Source organism: Triturus cristatus, chromosome 12 (assembly GCF_964204655.1).
Source record: "Triturus cristatus chromosome 12, aTriCri1.1, whole genome shotgun sequence".
Taxonomy (NCBI): Eukaryota; Metazoa; Chordata; class Amphibia; order Caudata; family Salamandridae; genus Triturus; species Triturus cristatus.
Window position 1 is genome coordinate 462,663,337 of NC_140595.1, and position 24,918 is coordinate 462,688,254.

General features: G+C 39.1%; 1 protein-coding gene across 1 annotated transcript in view; it reads left to right on the forward strand.

Moving 5' to 3' along the window:
• PHKB (phosphorylase kinase regulatory subunit beta) overlaps positions 1–24,918 on the forward strand; it is a 1,466,493-nt gene that overhangs the window by 1,208,231 nt on the left and 233,344 nt on the right. Inside the window, exons 19-20 of the mRNA XM_085637773.1 lie at positions 15,048–15,130; positions 15,231–15,321. Coding sequence (XP_085493899.1) covers positions 15,048–15,130; positions 15,231–15,321 — 174 coding nt within the window. The remainder of the gene's footprint in view (positions 1–15,047; positions 15,131–15,230; positions 15,322–24,918) is intronic.

Consider the following 24,918-nt stretch of genomic DNA (forward strand, 5'->3'; position numbering starts at 1 on the left):
TGACTGCAAAGATGTTCAAAGAAGAATGATTGAAATAATTGCGGTCCTTCAACAGCTAAAAAGATGAAATATTATGAACCCCTCAAATCTCTTTTTTTGCAGGACACTTGATATCTGATTATGGTCAAATTTCAAAACTACATAAACAAAGTGTTTTAAGAAACGTGTTTCAACTTTGTAGATTCTTGCAGGCCTCTTCATTCTCCATATTGAGACTTAGTTAAACTTACCTTCACAGTAATAGGAATAAAAAATGTTATTGATTTTTTGCCTATTTTTCTTTGAAATATAAATTCTTAAAAATTGTTCATTTTAAAATTTGGATCTGTGAAAGAAAATAAAATAAAAATTATAACATATAATAATACATTTTTTACAACACAACATAATTTCCACAAAGAAATTTGTTTGCCTTTTTTGCTGTTCTCAGAATATATTGAATTTCACTCGAAATAGTGATTTCAATGGTACTCATCACTTAACAGCGGGCAAAAAAAAAAACTATCAGAAAGATTGTTAAAAAAACAACATACTATTCTCAGTAAAATACCAGAAAATACAAATCATACACATATGAAATGCTTACAGATTACAAAATTTTATAACTTTAACTTATAAAAACTGTAAATGTTGCCACATTAAAATAATCACCGAATAAATGACCACCAAAAAGTCCATAATTCAAAAATATACCTTTCCTTGAGGCCAAATGGTATTTTTGCACTTCTTCTTTATGTAAACTGTCAAATGGTAGTTCTTTTAAATTATAATAATAAATTCCTCAGAGTGTGAATTAGCTTCCTAAAACTTTGGCTTCAAAAATATTAGGTAGGAATTTTGTAATTCCCTAGGCAAACGTTGTTTGAAAACCAACTGGGCATCATTACAAAGTGTCCAGCCTTTGTCACATTTTAGATAGGCAGTGTAATGTCCAGATGTGGTGGAAGGACCATCATGGAAAATTATTGCAATTGCTACAAAAGTCCTTCCTGATATTGATATTTGTGCTGCTACAAATTGTTTTATTAAATTATCCAATTTTCTTCCATCAGCTGTACAACGTTGCATCATTAAAATTATGTATTTTCCATATTTTGTTAACAATAATGTGGATAACATTTCTGATTTACATTGGCTACACTCCATGTTTTGATTTGCACCTTTCACTAATTTATTGAAAGCCACTGATTTACAGTCTGGTAATGTTAAATACAGAAATCTCTCAGTGTCTACATTGGTGCTACATGTATACGTGCAATTTTCACAATGATGTTCCCATTTGTAAGAAAGGCCAACAATATTTTCTATTTCTACACCTTCATTTTCAAAAATGGTAAGCATATACAATAAAAATTCCTGAGCATCTTGTTGGATATTTTGTGTAAATTGTGTAGAACCAGAACACACATCCAAAAGATTACGAACATCTGAAACAGATTGTATTTTACTTCTATCTGTTGTCAATTTGTCATAAACCGAGTGCAACAGAGAACAAAATCTTTATGCCGATTCTCCATAATTTGCTCTTGCAAATCTTCAAGATAAAAAACAACATTGACCACTACATTAGCATAGCACTTGACACCAGAACTATTTTCAAACTGATAACCAACAGTCTCTCCAACAGTGTCCAATTTCTTTTTACCTGCAATCACAACATTATCTTGTTCTTTTCTTTTCTTGATACCTTCAGAACAGATATTCCCTAACCTTCTTTTTCGACCAACCACACGCTTTTCAAATACAGGATATTGACCTAAATTTGGAGCATACACCCTTCTTAACCTATTATACTCTTTTACACAGTTTGCATCTGCAGTAACCTTTGTCTCATCAAAATCAATCAAAAACAAACCAGCTAATGTTATGACTCGCGACAAAGCAACATATGCCATACCCTCTTTAAATACAGAAGATCCAATGTTAACCAATGCACTGTCTACACTTAATCCTTGAGATTTATGAATAGTCACTGCATATGCCAGAGAAAATGGAAATTGTTTCCTACGGACATATAAATCTTTAACAAGCAAAAAACTAACTGAACAACGACCAATTTCTTTAATTTCATCAATCTGATCAAATTTAATTTTTAAAAATTCAATTCCTTCTTTTTTCTGATAATTCACAAAATCCACCACTTTGCCCATTGCACCATTAACTAAAGCTTTCTCTACATCCAAATTACGCCTTAAAATTACCCAACAGTTTACACACACATACAGTGTCTTTTCCAAACTAGCAGTTTTAGATATTTTTTTTTCTAAACAATCTAGTTTTGATCTCAACTTACCCGTTAAAATAATAGTGGTTCCTTCATGTATTATTTTATCGATGGCTTCCATTTTGGCAATTTCTTCATGTTCCAATTTTAATAATTCGTCGTTGAATATTGAACACTCACGCAGTGTTGGCATTAAGCAAATCACTGACTTATTTTTAGCAATTTCCACGTACACTTTTGCAGCAACTGCATTTTCATTTGGAAAGACATTGCAAAGTAATCGACTCTTTTTTTGAAAGAATCCCAATTCTTATATCTTGAAGAATACTTCCATATTCAGCATCATTTGCCCGTCGCATATTTGTTGTCGTTGTATTCAAAATTACTCCAAATGTTCACATTACCAACACTGCCAAGAGACTTTCTGGTATCTTCATGGGCAAGTGTTTTAAATACCGGTTGTCCTTTTACCGGTGTCAGTTGCAGTAGATCTCCAAAAACTATGACGTGTTTTCCTCCAAATAACACGTCATGCTCTGTTTTAAGAATTTGCTGCATTCTTAAATGCACAAAGGAAAGCATCAAGTTTGAAACCATGCTCACCTCATCAATAATGAGAAGTTTCATTTTCTTCAGGACTCTTGAAACTTCACAACAAGCTTCTCCAGATAGCTTGTGGTATTCCAATTTGTTCTCATGCTCTACTGGCAGCATTAGTAAACGATGTAAAGTAATTCCTTTAATGTTATGTGCTGCCAACCCAGTTGGAGCAGTGACAACACAAGACAAATGCGACTCAGTTTTTTTTTTTTCAGATAACTTGTAATTACTTTAATTAAGAAACTCTTTCCTGTTCCAGCTTGACCACTCACATACATTCGGATAGGTTGAAATGATGTACATGAGCAGTCTTTCTTTTCATGAAGTAATCCATGGTCAATCTGCTCTTTCACTTGTTGGTATATTTGTTTCTGTTCAACATTTAGTTGCTCTTCTAAGTTTCCTAACTGTATTGCATCTTCTTGGCCTTGATACATTGCTGTTTCCACCTCATTCATGGCAATCGCTGCTTCATTTTCAACAATTGGTTGTCCAAGTGGATCTTTTTCATTCAATACTTGTGGTTGATGTTTCTTCAAATAATCCTCCTGTCTCTGTTCTTTTCTTTTTCTTTTTTTTTCTGGCATACTTTCTCGATTTTAACGTTGAAAAACAGTATCTGCAAAAAAGAGTCACAAATAAATGTATATTAATAACTTTCAAATTTACAATATTCCATTACTGTACAAACACATTTTATATAAAAACAGACTAAAAAACTATAGCCCTGAACCACAAGTGTGACGATGATTAAAACACTACATACATAATGCATACTACTTTGAGCAGTTCATGCCCTAAAGCCTACCTCACAAAAAGACTACATGCTAACTAACTGAATGATTACAGTACTAAAAAGAGACACACTGGGTGAGTAACAGGGTGTTTGCTAGAAGTGTATGAACACTGACTGGGGAATTGAAGCTGGGAAAGACAACTGTGTAGCTCATTAGAGAACTGAATGCATACTGGATAGGCATTTAAAGCAGTCCATGTGCTAAGGCCCGGCTCACTGCATGAGTACTTGGGTACTGACTGAATGATTAGACTACAGCAAGGAGACTGCCTGGATGAATTTATAACTGGTAGACTTTTCGCACAGGGAATGAATTAGTACTTGGTACTAAAAAGGTCACTAAAAGACTGCAAAGGGAGTGACAAGATGTTTGCTGGACTATATGGATATTGACTAGGGAATTGAAAGTATAAAAGAGAAATCTCTAGGTGGTTAAAAGACTGCATGCATAGTGCATAGGGGTTTGAAGCAGTCCATGTGCTAAGTCCTGGCTCAGTGCATGAATACTTAGACAGTAACTGAATAATTAGAGTACTGGAAAGAGAGTGTCTTGGTGAATTTATAAATGTTTGGGTTTTGGCACAGTGAATGAATTACTACATGGTGCTGAATGGGTCACTAGAAGACTACAAAGAGAGTGATAGGGTGTTTCCTGGAAGTGTATGGAAACTGTCTAGAGAATTGAAGGTGTGAAAAACAACTGTGTAGGTGGTTAGAGAACTACATGCAAACTGCATGGACATTTGAAGCAGTCTATTTGGTAATGAATGGTTCACAACAGAAGTACTTAGAAACTGACTAAATCATCAGACTACTTCTAGGACAGTGCCTGGGTAAAAATATAAAATTTTCAGTTCTGGGGCAGTAAAGACAATACTACGTGGTACTGTACTTTAGTGTCAAAGCATGACTCATTTTATCTACGCATAAGCAAAGACTGGCTTCTAATGCTACTAAAACTTGACGACATGACAGGTTTCAAAACAGTTTTCTGTCAGCAAATGCACAATGTTACCAAACGCTTTTCTGACAGTGGTTCCCAAATGCACACAGACTCACAGTGTGATTCTAGACAAGCACCACTATCCCTAGGAGTGCAGCAGAACTTTGACTATCTTGAGAACTGTCTCTAGCAATCTCAGCTGCAATTGTAGCTTCTTGATCAATTTCATCATTCAACATTTTCACATAATTTGCGAAAGCACTGCATTGTATGCTATCTTTACAAGCATTAAATGAATCTTCATAGCTGGGAAAATCTCCAAGTAATTCCAGTTCAGAACGCCATGGTTTGAACATTTGCAAAAGGGCTAAATAGTAAAATTCCCTTTTGTCAGCAGTGTCGCAGCTCAGTTTTCTGTGATTAATTAAATTTCCTTTCCTTTGTTTCACCAGACATCCTTCAGAACCAATCACTCCATATTTTCCATCGTTGATGTTCTCTGTAATATTCAGTTTAAAAGTGTAGTTTTGCAACACTTCATAGAGACACATGTTCTCAAGATGATGACTTATCTTTGGATAGTATGTGTCCAACATATTGGTTTTCAAAATATCTGTACTTTCAGGGTCATTTTCTGCTAAATATTCAATTTCTTGAACAGATTTCAGTACCCGATTTCGCATTCCTGCAAGACCTAGACTCACCCAAATGATTCTTCTACTTTTGGAATATAGACTTGCAGATGATAACCGATCTGAACATTCATATGCTCCAATTTCACGATGCGATTACATTTTCAAACTGAAATTGTATAATTTCTTACTTAGACTCTTCTCGTGAGAAATCTCTTCCCACATTTCTTTCAATTCAGTCTTTTCTGATTTAGTAATGTAAGATGTTACATATCGAGCAACAGCAATAGAATTGTCAGCAACATACTGATTATCCATGTTAGCGTTCCACATGGATAAAATAACTGGGTTGTAGTCATTTATGTATTTCGATTCTTCGCTTCTTCTTAAGTTGTAGGTGTTTTTCGGAGACTTTCTTGTGATGGTATGTCGTACAGCTGACATGAAACTGTTCACTTTTCCTTTGGCTAATACAGGACGTGGAAATCCGAAACGACATTTGGTATAGAACTTATCCTTTGACTTGTACTTTCGTCGACAGTATTTTTCACACCTATGGCTTTGACATCGTAAGACTTGTTTTTTTAAGTTTTTGTCTTCTCTGCTATTTGGTACAGCACATGTAGCATAATCTTCAATGAAAGACAAAACACTTTCATCTGAATCTGTTCCAAATTAGGGGGCATCCTTGACCCGTAACAACATATGTATGTGAGGAGCACCTCTTGCTTGATACTCCTTTCTCCAAAAGAAATCCACAACTTCTCCAAGAGGAGGATTCTTTTTATTGCAGATGAAAGACATCATAGCTTCAAATCTATGATTGAAATATCTGCATACATTGACAGGATCCAAAGAGCACAATTTTCCAGGTGTCTTGTATTCAATATTATTTATATTGGAATTTGCCTCTCGAAGAAATTCAAGTAAATCATCCCAAGCATACTCAGCACAGCTTAGTGTAACAAACCATGTAGGAGTTCCCAAGTTCCGTAGCATGCATTTCAGTTCTCCATGTCGACGGTACCAATATTCATTAGTCCCACGCTGACATGCCATCAGATTAATCAACTGAGATTCTAAATGATCATCTCTCTGATGCACTTTATCCATAAAATCCTTTGCAGTTACATTTTGCAGATGCATTCCAGTTTTTAAAATGTGATTTACTGCATATGAAAGTCCAGACAAGTCACTTTCAACCAGAAGATGAAACATATAAGGGATACATTGTCGAAATCTTGGATCTTCTGCATATAATCTTTTTGTCCGATATTCAGATGCAGGAATCTGCACAGGACGTTCATCATATCGTCCACCTTTTCCTGTTGGAAACAACTGCGGGAAACAACGAGCTTCCAAACACTCTTCCCATACTCTCATGGGACTTCCTGTTGCTTTTTTCATTCGAAACAACTCAATTGTATTTCACATCACCTCTTTGGAATTAAGTGGATGTACACTGTAATGTTCATAGATCTCTTCACATCTGGACATGTCCACTTTTTCAATTTGTCCACTTAATGTTTCACTATCTTCTGCTAAATCTATTTCTTCTTCTCCAACAAACACATTTCTATAGTACTCATTATTTTTTATCAGATACTATGATGCCTTTTGCACTTTTCTAACATCCACTAACTCTTGCCAGATTTTCTTATTCTTAGTAGGAACACCATTAACTAGAATGACTAGTGGCTCATTTTCTGCATGATCTACACCAATGGTTTCAACATTTTTCCTTAAATCTAATGGTAAATACACAACTCTTCCTTTCAATCCTCTTTGCAACTCTGATGGAGGTAATTTACTTGTTTTGGGCTCCATACGAACAATAGCCTGAAAAGGGTGAACACATTGTATCAGAATAGACTCGTACGTATTTAAATCTATCAGCTCTGGAGGAATAGCAACCAACTCTAGATTATTATGAACAGCTCTAGCAGGCATTTTATTCTCATCTAATTTATTATAACAATATTTACAAATACACTGCTCACATCCCAAATCAAAACAATCCTCTACCAACAAATAAGTTGCAAATTCCATCCACTTATCATTATTTTCTATTACACTTTTAAGATACAGATTGACACCCCTAGTCTGATTTTTATAGTGACTTCGCCGACAACAAATACAAGAAACATTTGGTCTTTCACCTAAAATTACCTTAAACTTTGTCATTTCATCCTCAAATTTTTCTGTAATTACAGGTTCTACATTGTCTTAAACATTTTGTTCTACTAATGTGCCAGTTTCTTCACTCTCTTGCTGAGGCCCAAAGTAACAAAACTCAATATACTCACAGACCTGCTTCACATCTGAAACTGACCCACGCAAAAGAGCACTGTTCGACTCACTTAACTTTAGTGCTGGACTTTTTGCATAATACAACCTTCTCACTAACTTCCGCATTTGAGTATGATGTACTGCCAGCATTCTGAAATGGTGAAAAACACTTTCACAAACTTTCCTAGAAAGACAAGCCAGAGAATGACCTTGCAAACCAGTATGTTTGCTCACTCTGCAAGGGTCTAGTCCTTGCAACAGCTTAATCTTTTGTTTTACACTTTTTTTAGTATAGACTCGTAAAAAACTACATAATTTTTCAATAAATTCCTGTCGTACACTACAAACACTACTGCAATTCCAAGTGTACACAGGGTTTTTAGCACGTCTCCCTAAAACTTTATCAGCTATCACTTCTTCTGCATTTCTTTCAACCATTTTCTCTTTCTCCATTGGACAACCATCACTAACCTCATAACCTCTACCACTGGTGTCAACTGCATACAATTTTTTTTCACTTAGTGAATAACTCTCTTCATTGAAAAAAAAGGCTCTGAACTAGAACTGTGTTTCCATTCTCCCAAAAAAAATCTTTTTTTTTTTTTTATTAATAACTCTTTTCCTCCTACTTTTGTCCTTCATTACATATATTGATTTATCTAGTGATCAAATTCTGTTCAACACTAAAATAAACCGTTTCCTTTTTACTTCAAAAGCCTTTTCCACAATGCTTTCAATATGCTTCTTCTTTTTATAAAATAAAGCTCTTTTTATATTTCTTTACATCTTTCAGCAAATTATGCACTACTCTCTTGTAAAATATTTTTTTGCGTAATTCCTTATACTGATTTTGTCTTCTTTTACCATACTTTATCTCCTTTGACTGAACATTTGCTTTTTTACTTTTCCTCTTATTTTGATTTTTTTTCTTACTCAAAAAATTTTGAAGTTGCAGCATTCTCTACATTCTGTTTGCTCCTACAAACATTTTTAATAAATTGCTTCGTTATCGTACCAGAAGATTTTTTCCTTTTAGCCACATTATCTTTTTCATTCAATACTTGTGGTTGATGTTTCTTCAAATAATCCTCCTGTCTCTGTTCTTTTCTTTTTCTTTTTTTTTCTGGCATACTTTCTCGATTTTAACGTTGAAAAACAGTATCTGCAAAAAAGAGTCACAAATTAATGTATATTAATAACTTTCAAATTTACAATATTCCATTACTGTACAAACACATTTTATATAAAAACAGACTAAAAAACTATAGCCCTGAACCACAAGTGTGACGATGATTAAAACACTACATACATAATGCATACTACTTTGAAGCAGTTCATGCCCTAAAGCCTACCTCACAAAAAGACTACATGCTAACTAACTGAATGATTACAGTACTAAAAGAGACACACTGGGTGAGTAACAGGGTGTTTGCTTGAAGTGTATGAACACTAACTGGGGAATTGAAGCTGGGAAAGACAACTGTGTAGCTCATTAGAGAACTGAATGCATACTGGATAGGCATTTAAAGCAGTCCAAGTGCTAAGGCCCGGCTCACTGCATGAGTACTTGGGTACTGACTGAATGATTAGACTACAGCAAGGAGACTACCTGGATGAATTTATAACTGGTAGACTTTTCGCACAGGGAATGAATTAGTACTTGGTGCTAAAAAGGTCACTAAAAGACTGCAAAGGGAGTGACAAGATGTTTGCTGGACTATATGGATATTGACTAGGTAATTGAAAGTATAAAAGAGAAATCTCTAGGTGGTTAAAAGACTGCATGCATAGTGCATAGGGGTTTGAAGCAGTCCATGTGCTAAGTCCTGGCTCAGTGCATGAATACTTAGACAGTAACTGAATAATTAGAGTACTGGAAAGAGAGTGTCTTGGTGAATTTATAAATGTTTGGGTTTTGGCACAGTGAATGAATTACTACATGGTGCTGAATGGGTCACTAGAAGACTACAAAGAGAGTGATAGGGTGTTTCCTGGAAGTGTATGGAAACTGTCTAGAGAATTGAAGGTGTGAAAAACAACTGTGTAGGTGGTTAGAGAACTACAAGCAAACTGCATGGACATTTGAAGCAGTCTATTTGGTAATGAATGGTTCACAACATAAGTACTTAGAAACTGACTAAATCATCAGACTACTTCTAGGACAGTGCCTGGGTAAAAATATTAAATTTTCAGTTCTGGGGCAGTAAAGACAATACTATGTGGTACTGTACTTTAGTGTCAAAGCATGACTCATTTTATCAACGCATAAGCAAAGACTGGCTTCTAATGCTACTAAAACTTGACAACATGACAGGTTTCTAAACAGTTTTCTGTCAGCAAATGCACAATGTTACCAAACGCTTTTCTGACAGTGGTTCCCAAATGCACACAGACTCACAGTGTGATTCTAGACAAGCACCACTATCCCTAGGAGTTTACCAAAACTCATTCACTACAGTGGAAGTGATAGGGGAACTGCACACAATCTACATATTTCACGACTACACTTTAGTGTCAATGCCTGACTCATTTAATCAACACATAAGCAAAGACTGGCTTCTAATGCTACTAAAACTTGACAATGACAGGTTTCAAAACAGTTTTCTGTCATCAAATGCACGATGTTACCAAACGTTTCTCTGACAGTGGTTCCCAAATGCACACAGACTCACAGTGTGATTCTAGACAAGCACCACTATACCTAGGAGTTTACTAAAACGTATTCACTACAGTGGAAGTGATAAGGGAACTGCACACAATCTACATATTTCACAACTACACATTAGTGTCAATGCCTGACTCATTTAATCAACACATAAGCAAAGACTGGATTCTAATGCTACTAAAACTTGACAACATGACAGGTTTTAAAACAGTTATCTGTCAGCAAATACATGATGTTACCAAACGCTTCTCTGACAGTGGTTCCCAAATGCACACAGACTCACAGTGTGATTCTAGACAAGCACCAGTATTCCTAGGAGTTTACCAAAACTCATTCACTACACTGGAAGTGATACGGGAACTGCACACAATCTACATCTTTCACGGCTGCTCTTTAGTGTCAATGCCTGACTCATTTAATCGACACATAAGCAAAGACTGGCTTCTAATGCTACTAAAACTTGACAACATGACAGGTTTCAAAACAGTTATCGGTCAGCAAATGCACAATGTTACCAAACGCTTCTCCAAAGTGGTTCCCAAATGCACACAGGCTCTCTGTGTGATTCTAGACAAACAACACTATCCCTTACACTATACCAAAACACATTTCTTCATCTACAAGGAGTACTACATTTTACTGCAGAAACACAACTCATTTCACAAATTCATAAACAATAAATGGTTTCTAAATTTACCAAAATATAAGAACTGCATAGTTATCTGTCTACAAACACATGAAAAAACACAAATCCTTATCACAAAATGGTTTCTACATGCACACACACTGTCAATAAGATTGTAGAGAAAAAAAAATATTCCCTACACTTTAGCAGAAAAAATACATTAGTCTGATTAAAATAAAAATAGTCTCCATACATCCCCTCACAATTAAATAACTCACCTTTCAAGATGTTTTGTAGATTAAGAAGTATATCAGTCACACACCAGATATCAGTCACACACCAGATGTTCTTATACAGAATCTCTGCACTGTGCACCTGTCAGCAAAACCAAAGAATGGCAAAGTTTCCCTCTCATTTTCCACACATATACATGTAAACATCAAATCACATTCCTTCCCACATAAATTCAAAAGCAAACACACATTTCTATTGGTTAAACTTTTCAACCCTTTCCAAATGACATAAACTTCAACCCTTCCCCCAATCTGCCTTCTGCCCGTTACCATAGAAACAGGTAATGGAACACTGTACTGAGCACACAGGTCACAAGTTCAGCACACACAATGTTGCTAATCAAAACACCAAGTGTGCTTGACTTCTCAACATATCAGCTTATCATATATAATGTTCCTTGCAAACTGTTTTTGTTAACCAATAAGAATCAAGCGTTTAAAAATCAGAAATATGCACCCTACCTTTCAGTGTAGAAGGTTGTCAAACAACCAATGATTTCTTGTCTTTTTTCAAAATTGCATCTTAGCCACCATTTTAGAAACATCTTACTTTCCAAACTGCCATTTCATTTACAGAGACCATCTGAGTGCATCCAGACCTCCTTACAAGATGCTTACAGTGTGGATTGTGGGACACAGCTACATTTTCTGGAGCCAAAGGTATGCAGAAAACAAAGGCATTCACAAAGACCTAGGTTTGCCAAATGTAGACATTAAATGGATTGGACAGAGAGGGTTAAAGTGGCACCAATTGATGCCATTGGTGAAATCCTTCATGCAAATCCAACACCCTGACCTCATAATAGTGCACTGTGGTGGCAATGACCTAGGCACTTTGACTGGGGTAGGTCTGGAAATGCTTATGAAGGACACCTTTGCACAACTGATTTCACTTTTCCCTAAAACTGCCTTTGTGTATTCTAACGTATGCCAAAGGCAGAAATGGAACTGGTCCGATCATTTTTGTCCACAGATTAAGAAAGCTAGGAAACATGTGAATAAATCTGTTTCTGCTTTTCTCCGAGACTACAGAATGGGGTCCATTTACAATAACAATCTGCGCTTTCATATGCAAGAGATGTATAGGAGAGATGTAGTACAGTTTACTGATGAAGGAAACAGAGTCTTCCTCAACAACTTTAGACTCTGTATAGGTACTTACTTATAAGTACCAAAAACTCTCAATGAACACAACGGCTTTTTTTAGAGCCACTCAAGAACAAAACACTTAAGCTTAATCTTTATCTCCCAACAATTTCATTTTTTTCCCCTTGGATCCGCGAACCCACCACGAGAGTATCCGTGCATCCAACGCGATAGGATGCGCGCACCGTGCTCGCATTTCGACGCTTTTTTTTTTTAATGAGGGGGGCCCCAGCGGGCCCTTCTGGGACCCCCTAAGCACCTCTAGAGGGTCAGAGTATTTCCACTCTGCCCCCTTTATATGTTTTACGCACTTATTCCCCTTGCTTCTTCAGCCTCGCTTCTACCGAGGCAGAAAATGGCCGCCAACCGTTCCTGGTTTCGAATGTAGAGAGACGCTCGACAGCCAATTAGCATTCAGCGCACGATCGGGAGGGTGCGCGCTCGGTTCGGGGATGGTTCGCGTACGGTGCGGGTACGGTCCGCGGATCCTCCGCGGCCATAGATATCACTGACTTTTTTACCCTAATTTTCTCAGGAACTACTGAACAGATTCACACCAAATATGCAAAAGTCATGAGTCTGAACTAAGGACTACCTCTTTGCCAAATTTGGTGTCATTCCGTTCAGCGGTTCGGGCTGTAGCTGCGACAACAGATCCTATGGGAAATTGCATGGGGGAAACGCTTTTTGGGACCCCCCTTTTTTCTCGGCCCCCGCTTGATGAATCACCACAAAACTTTCAGGGTAGGAGCGGAGCGGAGCTGGCCAAAAGTTTGGAGAATTTTGCGAGGATTTGTCAACCGGCGCCAAATATTTTCCCAATAGAATGTTGCGGATTTCCTATGGAAAATAGGTCCTAACTATAACTATCTACTGGCGACCGCCAGTAGATAATATATATATGTATATATCACACAACGGTTTCCGCCAAACTTGCCGCTCTCAGCACAGTGGGTGCGGCAGCTCACGAGGGCGGCCTCATGAATATATATCACACCACAGTTCCAAAGATGCTGCCCACTCAAGCTATTAAGATGATAATTTCATGCAACTCAAATACTGACAAACACGTTTCAGGCTCCTGGCCTATGTCAATGTCAGTGGTTCTATTGCAAGGCGCTTCCTTTTAGTACAAAACAAATTCATTGGTTAACGGCTGATTAACGAAAATAGAAAAGGGACCAAATTGTCGAGTCGTACAAAGTATAAGGAAAGCGTTGGCCATATTTAAACATTCATGAATGTGTTGCATGGATGCCACTTCATGATCATGACTGTTTGTAATGCACAAATTGCAGACGTGGGTGAAAAACATAAATTAAATACTGATATTCGAACAATATACGTTCAGGAATCATCTCAAATTACATGATTCATGCTGTTCACCATTAAAGCACAGCATATAATCTATCAGTCTCCCACTTTGTAGCAATATACAACACTGGAGCATACTGCCGAAGCTGGAATCCCCACTTCTACAAGAGTAGAAAATCCCAGAAAGCCCTCTATTCCATCTTCTAGACCTCTGATTGTCCAAGTACAAGATGTGCCAAATGTGCCTACCTGATGGCGGGTTGGCCCAGATCCCTAAAAGCTGAGTAGGTGTTGTGCTGGATAAGGGCTCATACGTACATCCCTTTCGACTCATACTGAGAATCAGATGAAGGACAGCCTATCTTGTTTTGACATCCTATTGCTTGGCCTCCCCAAGTCCTGTTCTCAAATCTCATCCATCTACTTCAGAAAGACCACATCCCCCTACTTCAGAGGTGGGACCCCTTCTCTTAGAAGAGGGAAGATTACTGCATCCTTTTAATCATTGGTCAACATGGGAGCATCGTATGGTGTCTTCTGCTTCACAGAAGACCCGGGCATCTTGTTGGCTAGATATCCGATGCCAAGGATTAATAAGAGAGGAAATGGCTGTGATCCTGTCAGTGGGCAATATTGCAAAAGTCCATCAACCCACTCACTTGCTTGGTTGATGATCTTGGATATTTTTTGTGTAACTAGTGTAAAAGGCAAGTCTTTTGTGACTAAGAACTGTTCATTCTTTTCCACCGAGATAGTCCTGCACTATAACACACTTTTGATCCAACAGTTCTGTCAGAGTTCCATGTGAACAAGGAGTTAAATCATCTGGCGGAGCATAGATTTTCCAACATTGACATGAGGTGCGTTGCGAGTGTTTGCGATTTAAGACCAGTGACCACCATTCAACCAACCAACCTACCATTTGGTACTTTGGAAGCCAATGATGCCGGCTGTGTGGTTTCTAAAGGCTCATTTTCCAGAGGAGTAAGAATGTGCATTGACCTTGCTGCACTCCGCGTGCAGTCCAACCTCCTTAAGGTAGCCAGGCACGCTTCACTAGTTAAAGGGACTTTAGTGGCATTCTCCAGATAGGTCGGTGTTAGAGATACATGCCATGTGGCTACGTAAGTTAACCCACACTCATTCTGCCAACATTATAGGATCGAAACATCGACAAATACTTTCTTTATTTACTTAAAAATGTTAAAATGTTTTTTCAGCTAACTTACTATTTCCGATGACCTGCTATTTTTTTTATCTTTGTAGTATTTTTGGTTACTTGTGTATATGTGCCTACTGCATAAAGATCATTGAGTGCCCTGAGTCTGTATATTTCTGCCTTTTGCAATGATGATTGACTACAACCTTATTAGGAATTCAGAAATACTGTTCAGCTGAATCATTTACCTTTTACAGAACGTATTGTGCAGCATCACATTAAGCATGATGAATAGCAGAAGGCACTGCTCGTTTTACTGTGATCTGTATTGATATTCATTGACTGTTGTCTACATTCCCAGAATGCACTGCAGTTCATCAAGCAGTACTGGAAAATGCACGGACGCCCATTGTTTCTGGTCCTAATTCGGGAGGATAACATCAGGTGCGTGCATGGCCGTCATGGCCTCATATCTGAATTATACAGCGTTGATAACATCATTGTGCAAAGTCTAAAACTGCATCGTTTTTTTGGGCCACTCTAGGGGAAGCAGATTTAACCCCATTTTAGACATGCTGGCATCCTTTAAAAAAGGCACTGTTGGAGGTGTGAAGGTGCACGTCGACAGGTTACAGGTAGGTTTGATGTTAAAAATTGTATGTTGTAGGTTATGTGTAATGCTCTTACGTAACCATGAATTCAGTTAAAAGCACTGGTTGGCTCTTTATATTTTAAAATGTGCCTGTGTAGCTTGCCCTTTTGAAGCATGCTGCTTTCAGGTGGTGTCAGAGTGCAGTGATACTTAATGTGTGGATATGGCTGTAGACAAATTATTTAATTATATTCCATGTTTATAAAAAGTGTGTTATGAATACTTAATCCGAAATTAAAGGACACACATCTTAGAGATCACCTTGGGTAGCCTCTTTGCGCAAAGCCTTTGTACCCGTAAAGGATGACTGACTAGGATGCTGCAGGCCAAGGGCTGCCATGACAGTGTAAACCGAGGGCAAGGGGTGCTCTTCAAACCCAAAGACATTTGCTACTTTACTTGCAGGTTACTGTTACACTCTATTTCGCAATTGTGATTGTCTTTCTGTTAGTTGTTTTTGGTGCTAATTGCGACTAATAATGACCACCAAACCTGATACATATTAATTCAGTTTCCGTTGGAGCATTGCACACTTCCATTTTACAGTTACAGAATGGGTAGTAATGGTGAACAAAGTATGACAATATTTCTTGACCAGTCCATGGTACAATAGCTGTATTTTGTAGGAAATTTCCTTTTTAGGTCTCGCCTACACAGCACGCATGCGTTGCATAGGAGGATACCTTTAGGAATCGATTCACTTTTTGGGCAAAGAATGTGAATGCTTTGCATTGCTTTCAATGACAACACATGCACGTTTGGCGATTCCCTTGCGGGAGAGAGCTTTGAAACCATCTGTAATTAACTTGCAACCAGATGGTGCCCCTGCTAGCTCCCGCAAGGGAAACGCTTTGTGTGCTCTCGGCTGCACTCCTCCCACCCCTCCCCCCCTCAGCTGCATTCCTCGCATCCTACGGCGTTTTGCCTGCAGGAGCGAGCAGTGCCTCCTTGTTTACATAGAAAGGGTCAGCTTGCCTGCATTACTGAGTATATTGTATGTGTTTTAGTTAATCGCCCAATCAAGTATTAAACATGAACCCACAGCTTTGTGGCCTAAAAACTGATCCTGGCACCTGAGCATTTTAGTGAACTTTTCTACCTCTCTCTCTACCTCTCTCTCTCTCTCTCTACCTCGCTCTCTCTACCTCGCTCTCTCTACCTCGCTCTCTCTACCTCGCTCTCTCTACCTCGCTCTCTCTACCTCTCTCCTCTCTACCTCTCTTCTCTCTACCTCTCGCTACCTCTCGCCACCTCTCTCTACCTCTCTCTACCTCTGTACCTCTCTCTACCTCTCTCTACCCCTCTACCTCTACCTCTCTCTACCTCTCTCTCTCTACACCTCTCTACTTCTCTCTCTCTACCTCTCTCTACCTCTCTCTCTCTCTCTCTCTCTCTACCTCAACCCCTCTACCTCAACCTCTCTCTACCTCAACCTCTCTCTCTACCTCTCTCTCTACCTCTCTCTCTACCTCTCTCTCTACCTTTCTCTCTACCTCTACCTCTCTCTACCGCTCTCTACCGCTCTCACTCTACCTCTCTCTCTAGCTTTTTACCTCTCTCTACCTCTACCCTCTCTACCTCTACCCTCTCTACCTCTCTCTACCTCTCTCTCTATACCTCTCTCTCTCTCTCTCTCTCTCTCTCTCTCTCTCCCTCTACCTCTCTACCTCTCTACCTCTCTCTCTCTCTCTCTCTATCTCTACCTCTACCTCTACCTCTACCTCTCTCTCTCTACCTCTACCCTCTCTACCGGACTGAAAAGAAGGTTGGGTTTTGACAGGATAGTTTCCAGGATTAGGTGTAAGGAATTGTCCAGTTACTGGTTAGTGCACAGGATCAGACTGTTCCTCACCCACCACCACTTACTCCAGACTTTCCTGGACCTGCAAATAAACATCTAAAATAAAGAAGATTTTGCTTTTTGGAGAATGAATACTGAAAGATTCCTGACCTGGGGCTGGAACTACCCTGCAAATTCAAGGGTTGACCTTCTGTTGCTGTTACATGAACACAAAAAGGCAAAAGGGCTCCCTGCCCTGAAGAAGGCCTAGCTGACCATTTGCGACAGGACCTTAACATGATAAAAGATTAGGGACTCTGCCCCACACCTTTGAACCAGACAAGTTTGCTAATACCTTTTCCTTGTTTTCCTTTATGGAAACGTAAATATCTGTTTTACAAGTAGATTAGCAATAAAACTATGTTGTCTATATACTCACCACAGTAGTGTTCCAATTTACTACTCTTTTTGCTCTATTACTCTATATCTTTCTTGTCTCCCGCCGCACAAAAAGGGCAACTAAGAAAGAAAACTATACAAACTTTCTATGATAATTGGATTTATATTTATCATTTTCTGCATCACCGCCATATCCGTTATTTGCTAAAGATTTATAAGAAAACTTACTAATCCTGTGAATTCAATCGGAGATTAGGTCATTGGCTGGATCTGTTTAATTCCTCTTCACACAAATCAAATGTCAGGTGGCATTTCGTAACCCTATGTACACCCTCAAGTAAAGCCCACAAATTTCTACACGCGGTTTTATCCATAAGTAGAAACCCTCTATCTACTAAAGAAAGACTACTATCTCCGTGAAGAAAAGACCCAATGCTCTTGATGCAATTGTTCACCATCTTTAAATACCAAGGTAAAAAGACTCACTCTGTAACAAATTAAATTAAATCTCTCTATAATTTTTATTCTAGTATACACACCAAGCCTACTACAGATTATATTGCCAGCAATAATCTCAAAAGTTTACGTGAAATAAAATAAGATAATAAGATATTGTGCTGAAACCATTCTAAAATGTATCCCAGACCATTCTTGAGCCCTTCATTACTCTAATTTGATAGGCGTCATAAACCATATTGTGCTACAGAGCATACTATTTAATTGCTGAAATAACAAATAAACCTTATTACATAATCGGTCAATTCTTAAATAGGATTACTACTTCACTTCACTAAAACCTCATTACCTGTCTCCATAAGTTCCAGATACAATAAGGTTCCAACTGAATATAAATGTTATTTAGCATTTAATTTTTATAACAAATATTGAACTAATCAGTCAGGAAAATAATCTTTATTTGGTTTTATCAAAATCCATAAAAGCACACAATAAAGGCAGTTCACACACAAAAAAACTTCGAGCTTATAAAAAAAGTTAAAAACAGCATCTTATAAGTATCCGCAGCCTCATGTAAAAAAGCCAAAGTTCAAAAAAACATGATACATTACAGTGCCCCATATGTGCTTCTAATTCCAAGGGCAGAAAAAAACAAAATTTACCACTACAACACAGAAATCTAGATTACAGAATTTTTGCAAGAAAATAAATGGCTCTGTATGGGATCTGATCTTGAACAGATGTAATATGGGATCAAAAAATGCTTCAGAGGGTAGGAGTCCAAATGACAAAATAGAGTAAAGTGCAAAGTGCTTTGCTTGGAGGTATTATCACAGAGGCAGCTTGGCACGGTTGTACTCCAGGCAACATTTCTGGGAACAGCCACTCATAAATGTAATGAATTAAAACGGAACCTTGTAAAATGAAACCTAGAATTCATGTTCAAAGTTGATATCCAATAAAATTTGCAGCTCAACAATATTCTAATTAGGTTGTAGTTGGCGCTACCTTGCCTTTCCCTGAATACGCCATGTCAAATATTCTTGACTCTGCAGCTCCGAAGCAACTCAAAAGGATTCCTTGCAAACAATTTAAACCTTGCTTCAATGGTGCCCTTAACGATGAATGCCGCAAACTCAGGCTCTCTGAGAGATGGTGGAGAAATGCACCCTCCACCTCTAGTCTCAAACAGTTAAGGAAGATGAGAAGCACTTATAACAAACTCATTCGCTTTGCTAAATCAGATCATTTCAGAGGCTTGACAGCGCTAAAAACCGTCCCAAGAAACTGTTTGATATCATCAAACAACAGGCTAATCCGATTTCTCCAAATCCGCTGGACCCAGTGGGGAGGACTTCTCAACACACTTTTCTGAAAAGTCTAGAAGTATTGAGTGTGAGCTGCAACGTGCCGCTGCTAAACAGTTGTCTATGAACTCTCTGGGTCTGACTGTACCCTCCATAGCGTGTGCCCTGCTTTACCCCACAGAGTACACACCCAAAAACAATGCCTGCTGGAACACTTTCCGGATTGGGAGGAGCTGTCACATTCCCTGGCCTCTCTTAAACCATCCAACCATTTCAAGGATCCACTTACCAAGTTGCTCAAAGACCTCAGCATGGCCATTCTGCCTCTCTGGTCCAGGATCATCCAACAATCTCTCCTTCAGAGGAGGAGTCCGGACTGTCTTAAAATGGGGCAAGTCACCCACATCCCCAAGAAGCCCAATGCAGACCTAACTGATCCCAGTAACTACAGCCCAATCACCAACATCATGTCCTTAGCGAAATTGCTTGAGAAATGCATTCACACTCAGCTCTGCGACCACATCGAGAAATTTCAGCTCCTAGATCAACACCAATCCGGCTTTAGAGCAGGTCATAGCACTGAAACAGCTCTAACTCACATTGTTGATGACGCCTTGAGAGCTCTTGACCAAGATACGCCCTGTCTGCTTATTCTTCTGGACTTGTCCTCTGCTTTTGACACTATCAAACATGATAAACCTGATTAACCTTCTTCAATATAGGATGGGGTTATCTGGTCCTGTCCTACAGTGATTCTGCTCTTTCCTGCATAACCGAACACAAAGAATCAAAGTCAACCAATCTTTGGCTGCCAGCACCGCGATCTCAATTGGGGTGCCTCAAGGATCTGCACTCTCGCCCATGCTCTTCAACCTATTCATGGAGCCTCTAACTACCATTCTGAACGATTCAAACATTCAGTACCACATGTACGCGGATGACACTCAACTGTATCTAAAGATCTCTTCTCCAGACGACATGAAAACTCTTAATGGAGCGCTTCAAAAAAACTCAACAATGGCTAAAACATAACCATCTGCTACTTAACTCCCTCAAAACAGAATTTCTCCTGATTACCCCCCCGCAACCACGAGGCCCCCACGGAAAACTGGATCAAACAAATCTCCGCACTCAACTGCACCCCACATATGGTGGACTCCGCGTTCCTTTAGGTGTCACCCTAGACACATTTCTAAACATGCAAGGCCACATCGGTGCCACCGTTAAGAGTGCCAATCATCAGCTCAACATTTTTAGGAAAATCAAACCCTTCCTACCTCCCGAGGATCTCCAGTCAGCAGTCCAGTCCATAGTTATCTCACGAGTAGAATACGGTTTGGTGACCCTAGCAGGGCTTCCTAAATCTAGGTTAGCGCCAAAAGAGCTACTCTGAATGCCTCGGCTAGACTTATCACAGGTGCCAGAAAGCATGATCATATTACACCTGACTTAATCCAGCTTAATTGGTTTCCCATTGAAGCAAGGATCCGTTTCAAGATAGCCTGCCTGACACATAAAGCTATACACTTCAATAGCCCCGTTTACCTGGCAAAAACACTTGAGCTCTCCGGATCCAGGCGAAACTTAAGAAGCTTTAATACCCTACTACTGAAACTACAGAAGTACAACAAAAAAAGAACTTACAATCGCACCTTCTCAGGGCTGGCTCCAAGAATTTGGAATACCCTCCCAACGGACATCAGAGCTAACCCTTCGGCTGCTTCATTCAAAAAACAGGTCAAATGGCTACTGTTGGAAGAACTTCATCAGCAATAGCCTCTTTGTCATGTGCTAGATACTTCCTTTTCGTGCTTGACAATCATTTTTACGTTATGGGTTGAAATATATGCTTGACAATTATTTTCACTTTGTGTTTGAAATATGTGCTGGACAATCTTTTTTACTTTAGGTTTAAATTGTATCTCGTTGCTCTTTGAAAGTGGTTTGATGCTGAAACTGCTCGACCCATCTAGGCTTCCTCAGCAATAACCTCTTTGACTTTTGCCAGACACTTCCCCTCGCTCCATGAAGTTATGCTTGACAATTATTTTCACTTTGCGTTTGAAATATGTGCTGGGCAATCATTTTTACTTGGGATTTAAACTGTATGTTGTCATTCTCTGGAAGTAGTTTGATGATAACACTGTACGACCCATCCAGTTGGGCTTCTATATGTTGTTCACTTGCTACCTCTTCCTCCCCTAGCACCCACATTTATTCTTATGCCTCAAGTGCCTCTCATGCTGCTTTATTGTATTGTACTTATACTGTTTCTTCACCTCAACGTCAGTTTTCTCTTTGTACAGCGCTCTGATACCCATCTGGGTCTTGTTCACGCTATATAAAACTTTTCAAATAAATAAATACCCCTTTCACCTAAGACATAACATTTTGCTTTATAGTTCTCAGATAAAAAAAATAGCTCTAGGAAACCTAGGTCTATAACACTCTCTTTAATATAAGGAATCACCAGAGCATAATCCTATCAGAGACAATCTTCCAAAACTTCTTTTGAGAGAGAAGTTCCCATGTTTCCCCAGATTCTAACCCAAAGTAACAGGGTTTCCAACTTGATATTGTCCTCCATAGAAGAAAGACCCACCTCCGAGTGACACATAAATGAGGGAAAGGATTGAGGGAATACCAGGACTCTGCTTAAGAAATGTATTCTTGACCATCCGTAGTGGACCCGCACCCTTGGGCCCTAAAACACCAGCTCCATATGATACTACAGCAATACACTTACTTTTAAAAATGGAAATATTGAACTGTAGATCAATTGTGGGGTTTTAATTGATCTAAAAGTCCTCATCCATTATGAAGGAGAGTGCATAATTTTCTGCCAGTGTTTAAATCTTTACGTACAGTTTTGAGTTTATCATTCCAGAATGTTTCTTAATGTCTTTTTTTCCCTTTAATTGTGTGTTTAGAAAGCAAGTGCATGAGAAAGAAGTAAAACGTTAGTATGAACAACTTTACATGTAACAAAATAATCTTGCTGCACGGAACTGCATCCAGCGGCTGTACACCCTAGATAATTAATCTTTGCATATATAGCTGCATGATTCTCACAATACGCCATATGGTGATATTTATAATGTATAGCTCTGTGACATCAGTTTATGGCAACCTTATGTGTTTACTGACGGGGCTCACCTTTCATTTTAACTTATTCTTAATTGTTGCTGTTTAGCAGACATGGACATGGACATGATGTAGAATTTCTAGGCCATGTGTTATGATCCAGGCGCTACTGTAAGGTACAACAGCTGAGCGAGCTCGGGTAGCTTCTAGGGAGAAGTGTGTATTATCTGTTTTAAGCAATGCTTTTGTTCCTTGGAATAGGAATGCATCTAGTGGAGTTCCACCATAAGGTCCCAGAAACTCTGCTAGGGAGATAAAGGACGCATCATAGACTATCTTCCCCACGATTGTGCTCTTTTGGGTTCATATGTGAAAGGTATCAGAGAGTTGTCTATAAGTGGTAAGTACGGAGTGTATAGGAGGCCATAGTATTTCATTAAAGTTTGCCATGCCGGGGTGGTAGCGGCCACCGAGTTCCGTTCCCCCAGCATTCAAGTTGTTTTCTGACCTATAGTGACTGGTAGTGGAGTGGAGTCAACAGTATCCACATGTATGTCATGTGCTGGGGGGTAGCGTTGAACAAGATCAGTAGTAGGCAGATTGCACCTGCGCACAGGCATAATACAAGGGCGGGAGCAGCACCCCAATACTGCTTTCCCGATCTGGGTGAATCAGCACATTTCACTGTATATGAGGCTGTTTGCCCCCCTCCCCAGATAGACCTAGTTAGTAGTGTAAGTACAGAGCGGAAGAGATGTCTGCTCAGAAATAAAGGGATATTGTTAAATTGGTATAAATGTTTCAGTAACGCAACCATCTTTATCAAGGCAATTCTGCCAATTATTGTGTGAAGTAATTTTATACACCGGTCTACCTGGTCACTTAGAGTAGTTAGAGCTTTGCTATAGTGCTCCTTTTCAGGTCCTCAGTGCCCACCTGGACATGTATACCCAAATATCTTACTGAGGTGGATGCCCATTCCAGTGGGTAATCTAAGTGAAATATCTGCGTGGTTTTAGTTATAAGAAGTACAGTAGATTTACCCCAGTTTATGTGTAATCCAGGTATATTTACAAATGTCATGACTGCTCTAATGATGGATGTAGGGTTCGATTCAGGGTCCTTGACAAAAAGAGCAGTATCATCGGTGTATAGTGATATAATAATGTGGCGTGTCTAAAAGCAGAGAACTTTATGGGCGTGATGTTGACGGATCATGCAGGTAATCAGTTTCATATTTATGGTGAACAACAGTGGGGACAGAGAGCATCCCTGCAGTGTTCCATGCTGTAGTTCTATTGCTTGGGACAGTTGTATAATATCACCCAAGTGATGAAGGTTGAACTTAAGGCTATGCCGCTGAGGATTTTGAAGAGTTTTGGCCATTCCAAGGACTAAAGGGCTTTAGCTGCATCATGTAATATAGCCATGGCACAGATCGCTGGGTTTGTTTGGTGTAGGAGGGTGAATATTGTATGCAGGTTAAATGATGTGGACTGACTCGGCACTAAATCAGCTTGCTCCAGCAGGGCAGTGGTGGGCATAAGCGGTAGTAGCCGGTTAGCCAGTAATTTAGCCAAGAGGCTGTCTGTATTAATTAAGAAGAATGGTCGGTAAAAGTTGCATCTAGTTGGGTCTTTATTATGTTTAAGCAGGTTTATTAAAAGTGCTTCCTGAAATATATCATGGCCAGAGTTGAAGGCCTCCTGATGGATCTTGAAAAGGTGTGGAGCAGGGATGGTAGCATATTCTTTATAAAACTCAACCGTGAGGTAATCTCTACCTGGTTCTTTGTCCCTTGCCTTGTTGTGTAAAGTGGCTATACCTTTCTCCTGAGTAATAGGCCTAACTAGGTGTTCTTTGTACCCATTTGTAAGCCAGGCTAGCACTATCGCATCGAAGTAGCAATCTATCAGTGATTGTGGTATCTCATTTGTCGACCTGTATAGGGTTACGTTGAACTAGCTAATTACGTGCAGTATAATGCGTGGGTCCTTGGTGGTTTGTTTCAGTGATGTGTATTTTGACTATTTCTGAGGCTGCCCACATTTTGCACATCATGGCCACCAGCAATTTGCCCAGGCATTCGCCCTCCCCATATCTATGGCGGTATAATATTTTCTAATTAAATGGACTTCTCTGTCTGCTTCTTCATGGTATTTGTGTAGTGTCATTTGTATGTCACTATACATTTGTGGATTGGCGTTGCTTTACAGTTTTCTATCCAGACTGCAAATTTTATTTTTGAGTGTTGTTAATCTACCTCTAATGGATTTAAGTATGCAGGGCGCTTTAGATATGCATAGGACCCTGGTGAATTCCTTTAAGGCCTCTTATATATTGCCAAGGCTAGACACCGAGACAATGTTATTATGGAAGCACTTGACCATCGCTGTGTGTAATTCTGATCGAATTGCCTCGTCCAGAAAGGCATCTGAGGGTAAGAGCCAGAGTCTGTGCGATAGCAGTCTGTGAGGACTGCTAATGCGAGGTGGACAGGGGAGTGGTTGGACAGTCTGCGAGCTATTAGTTTAATATCAGTCACCCATGCTCA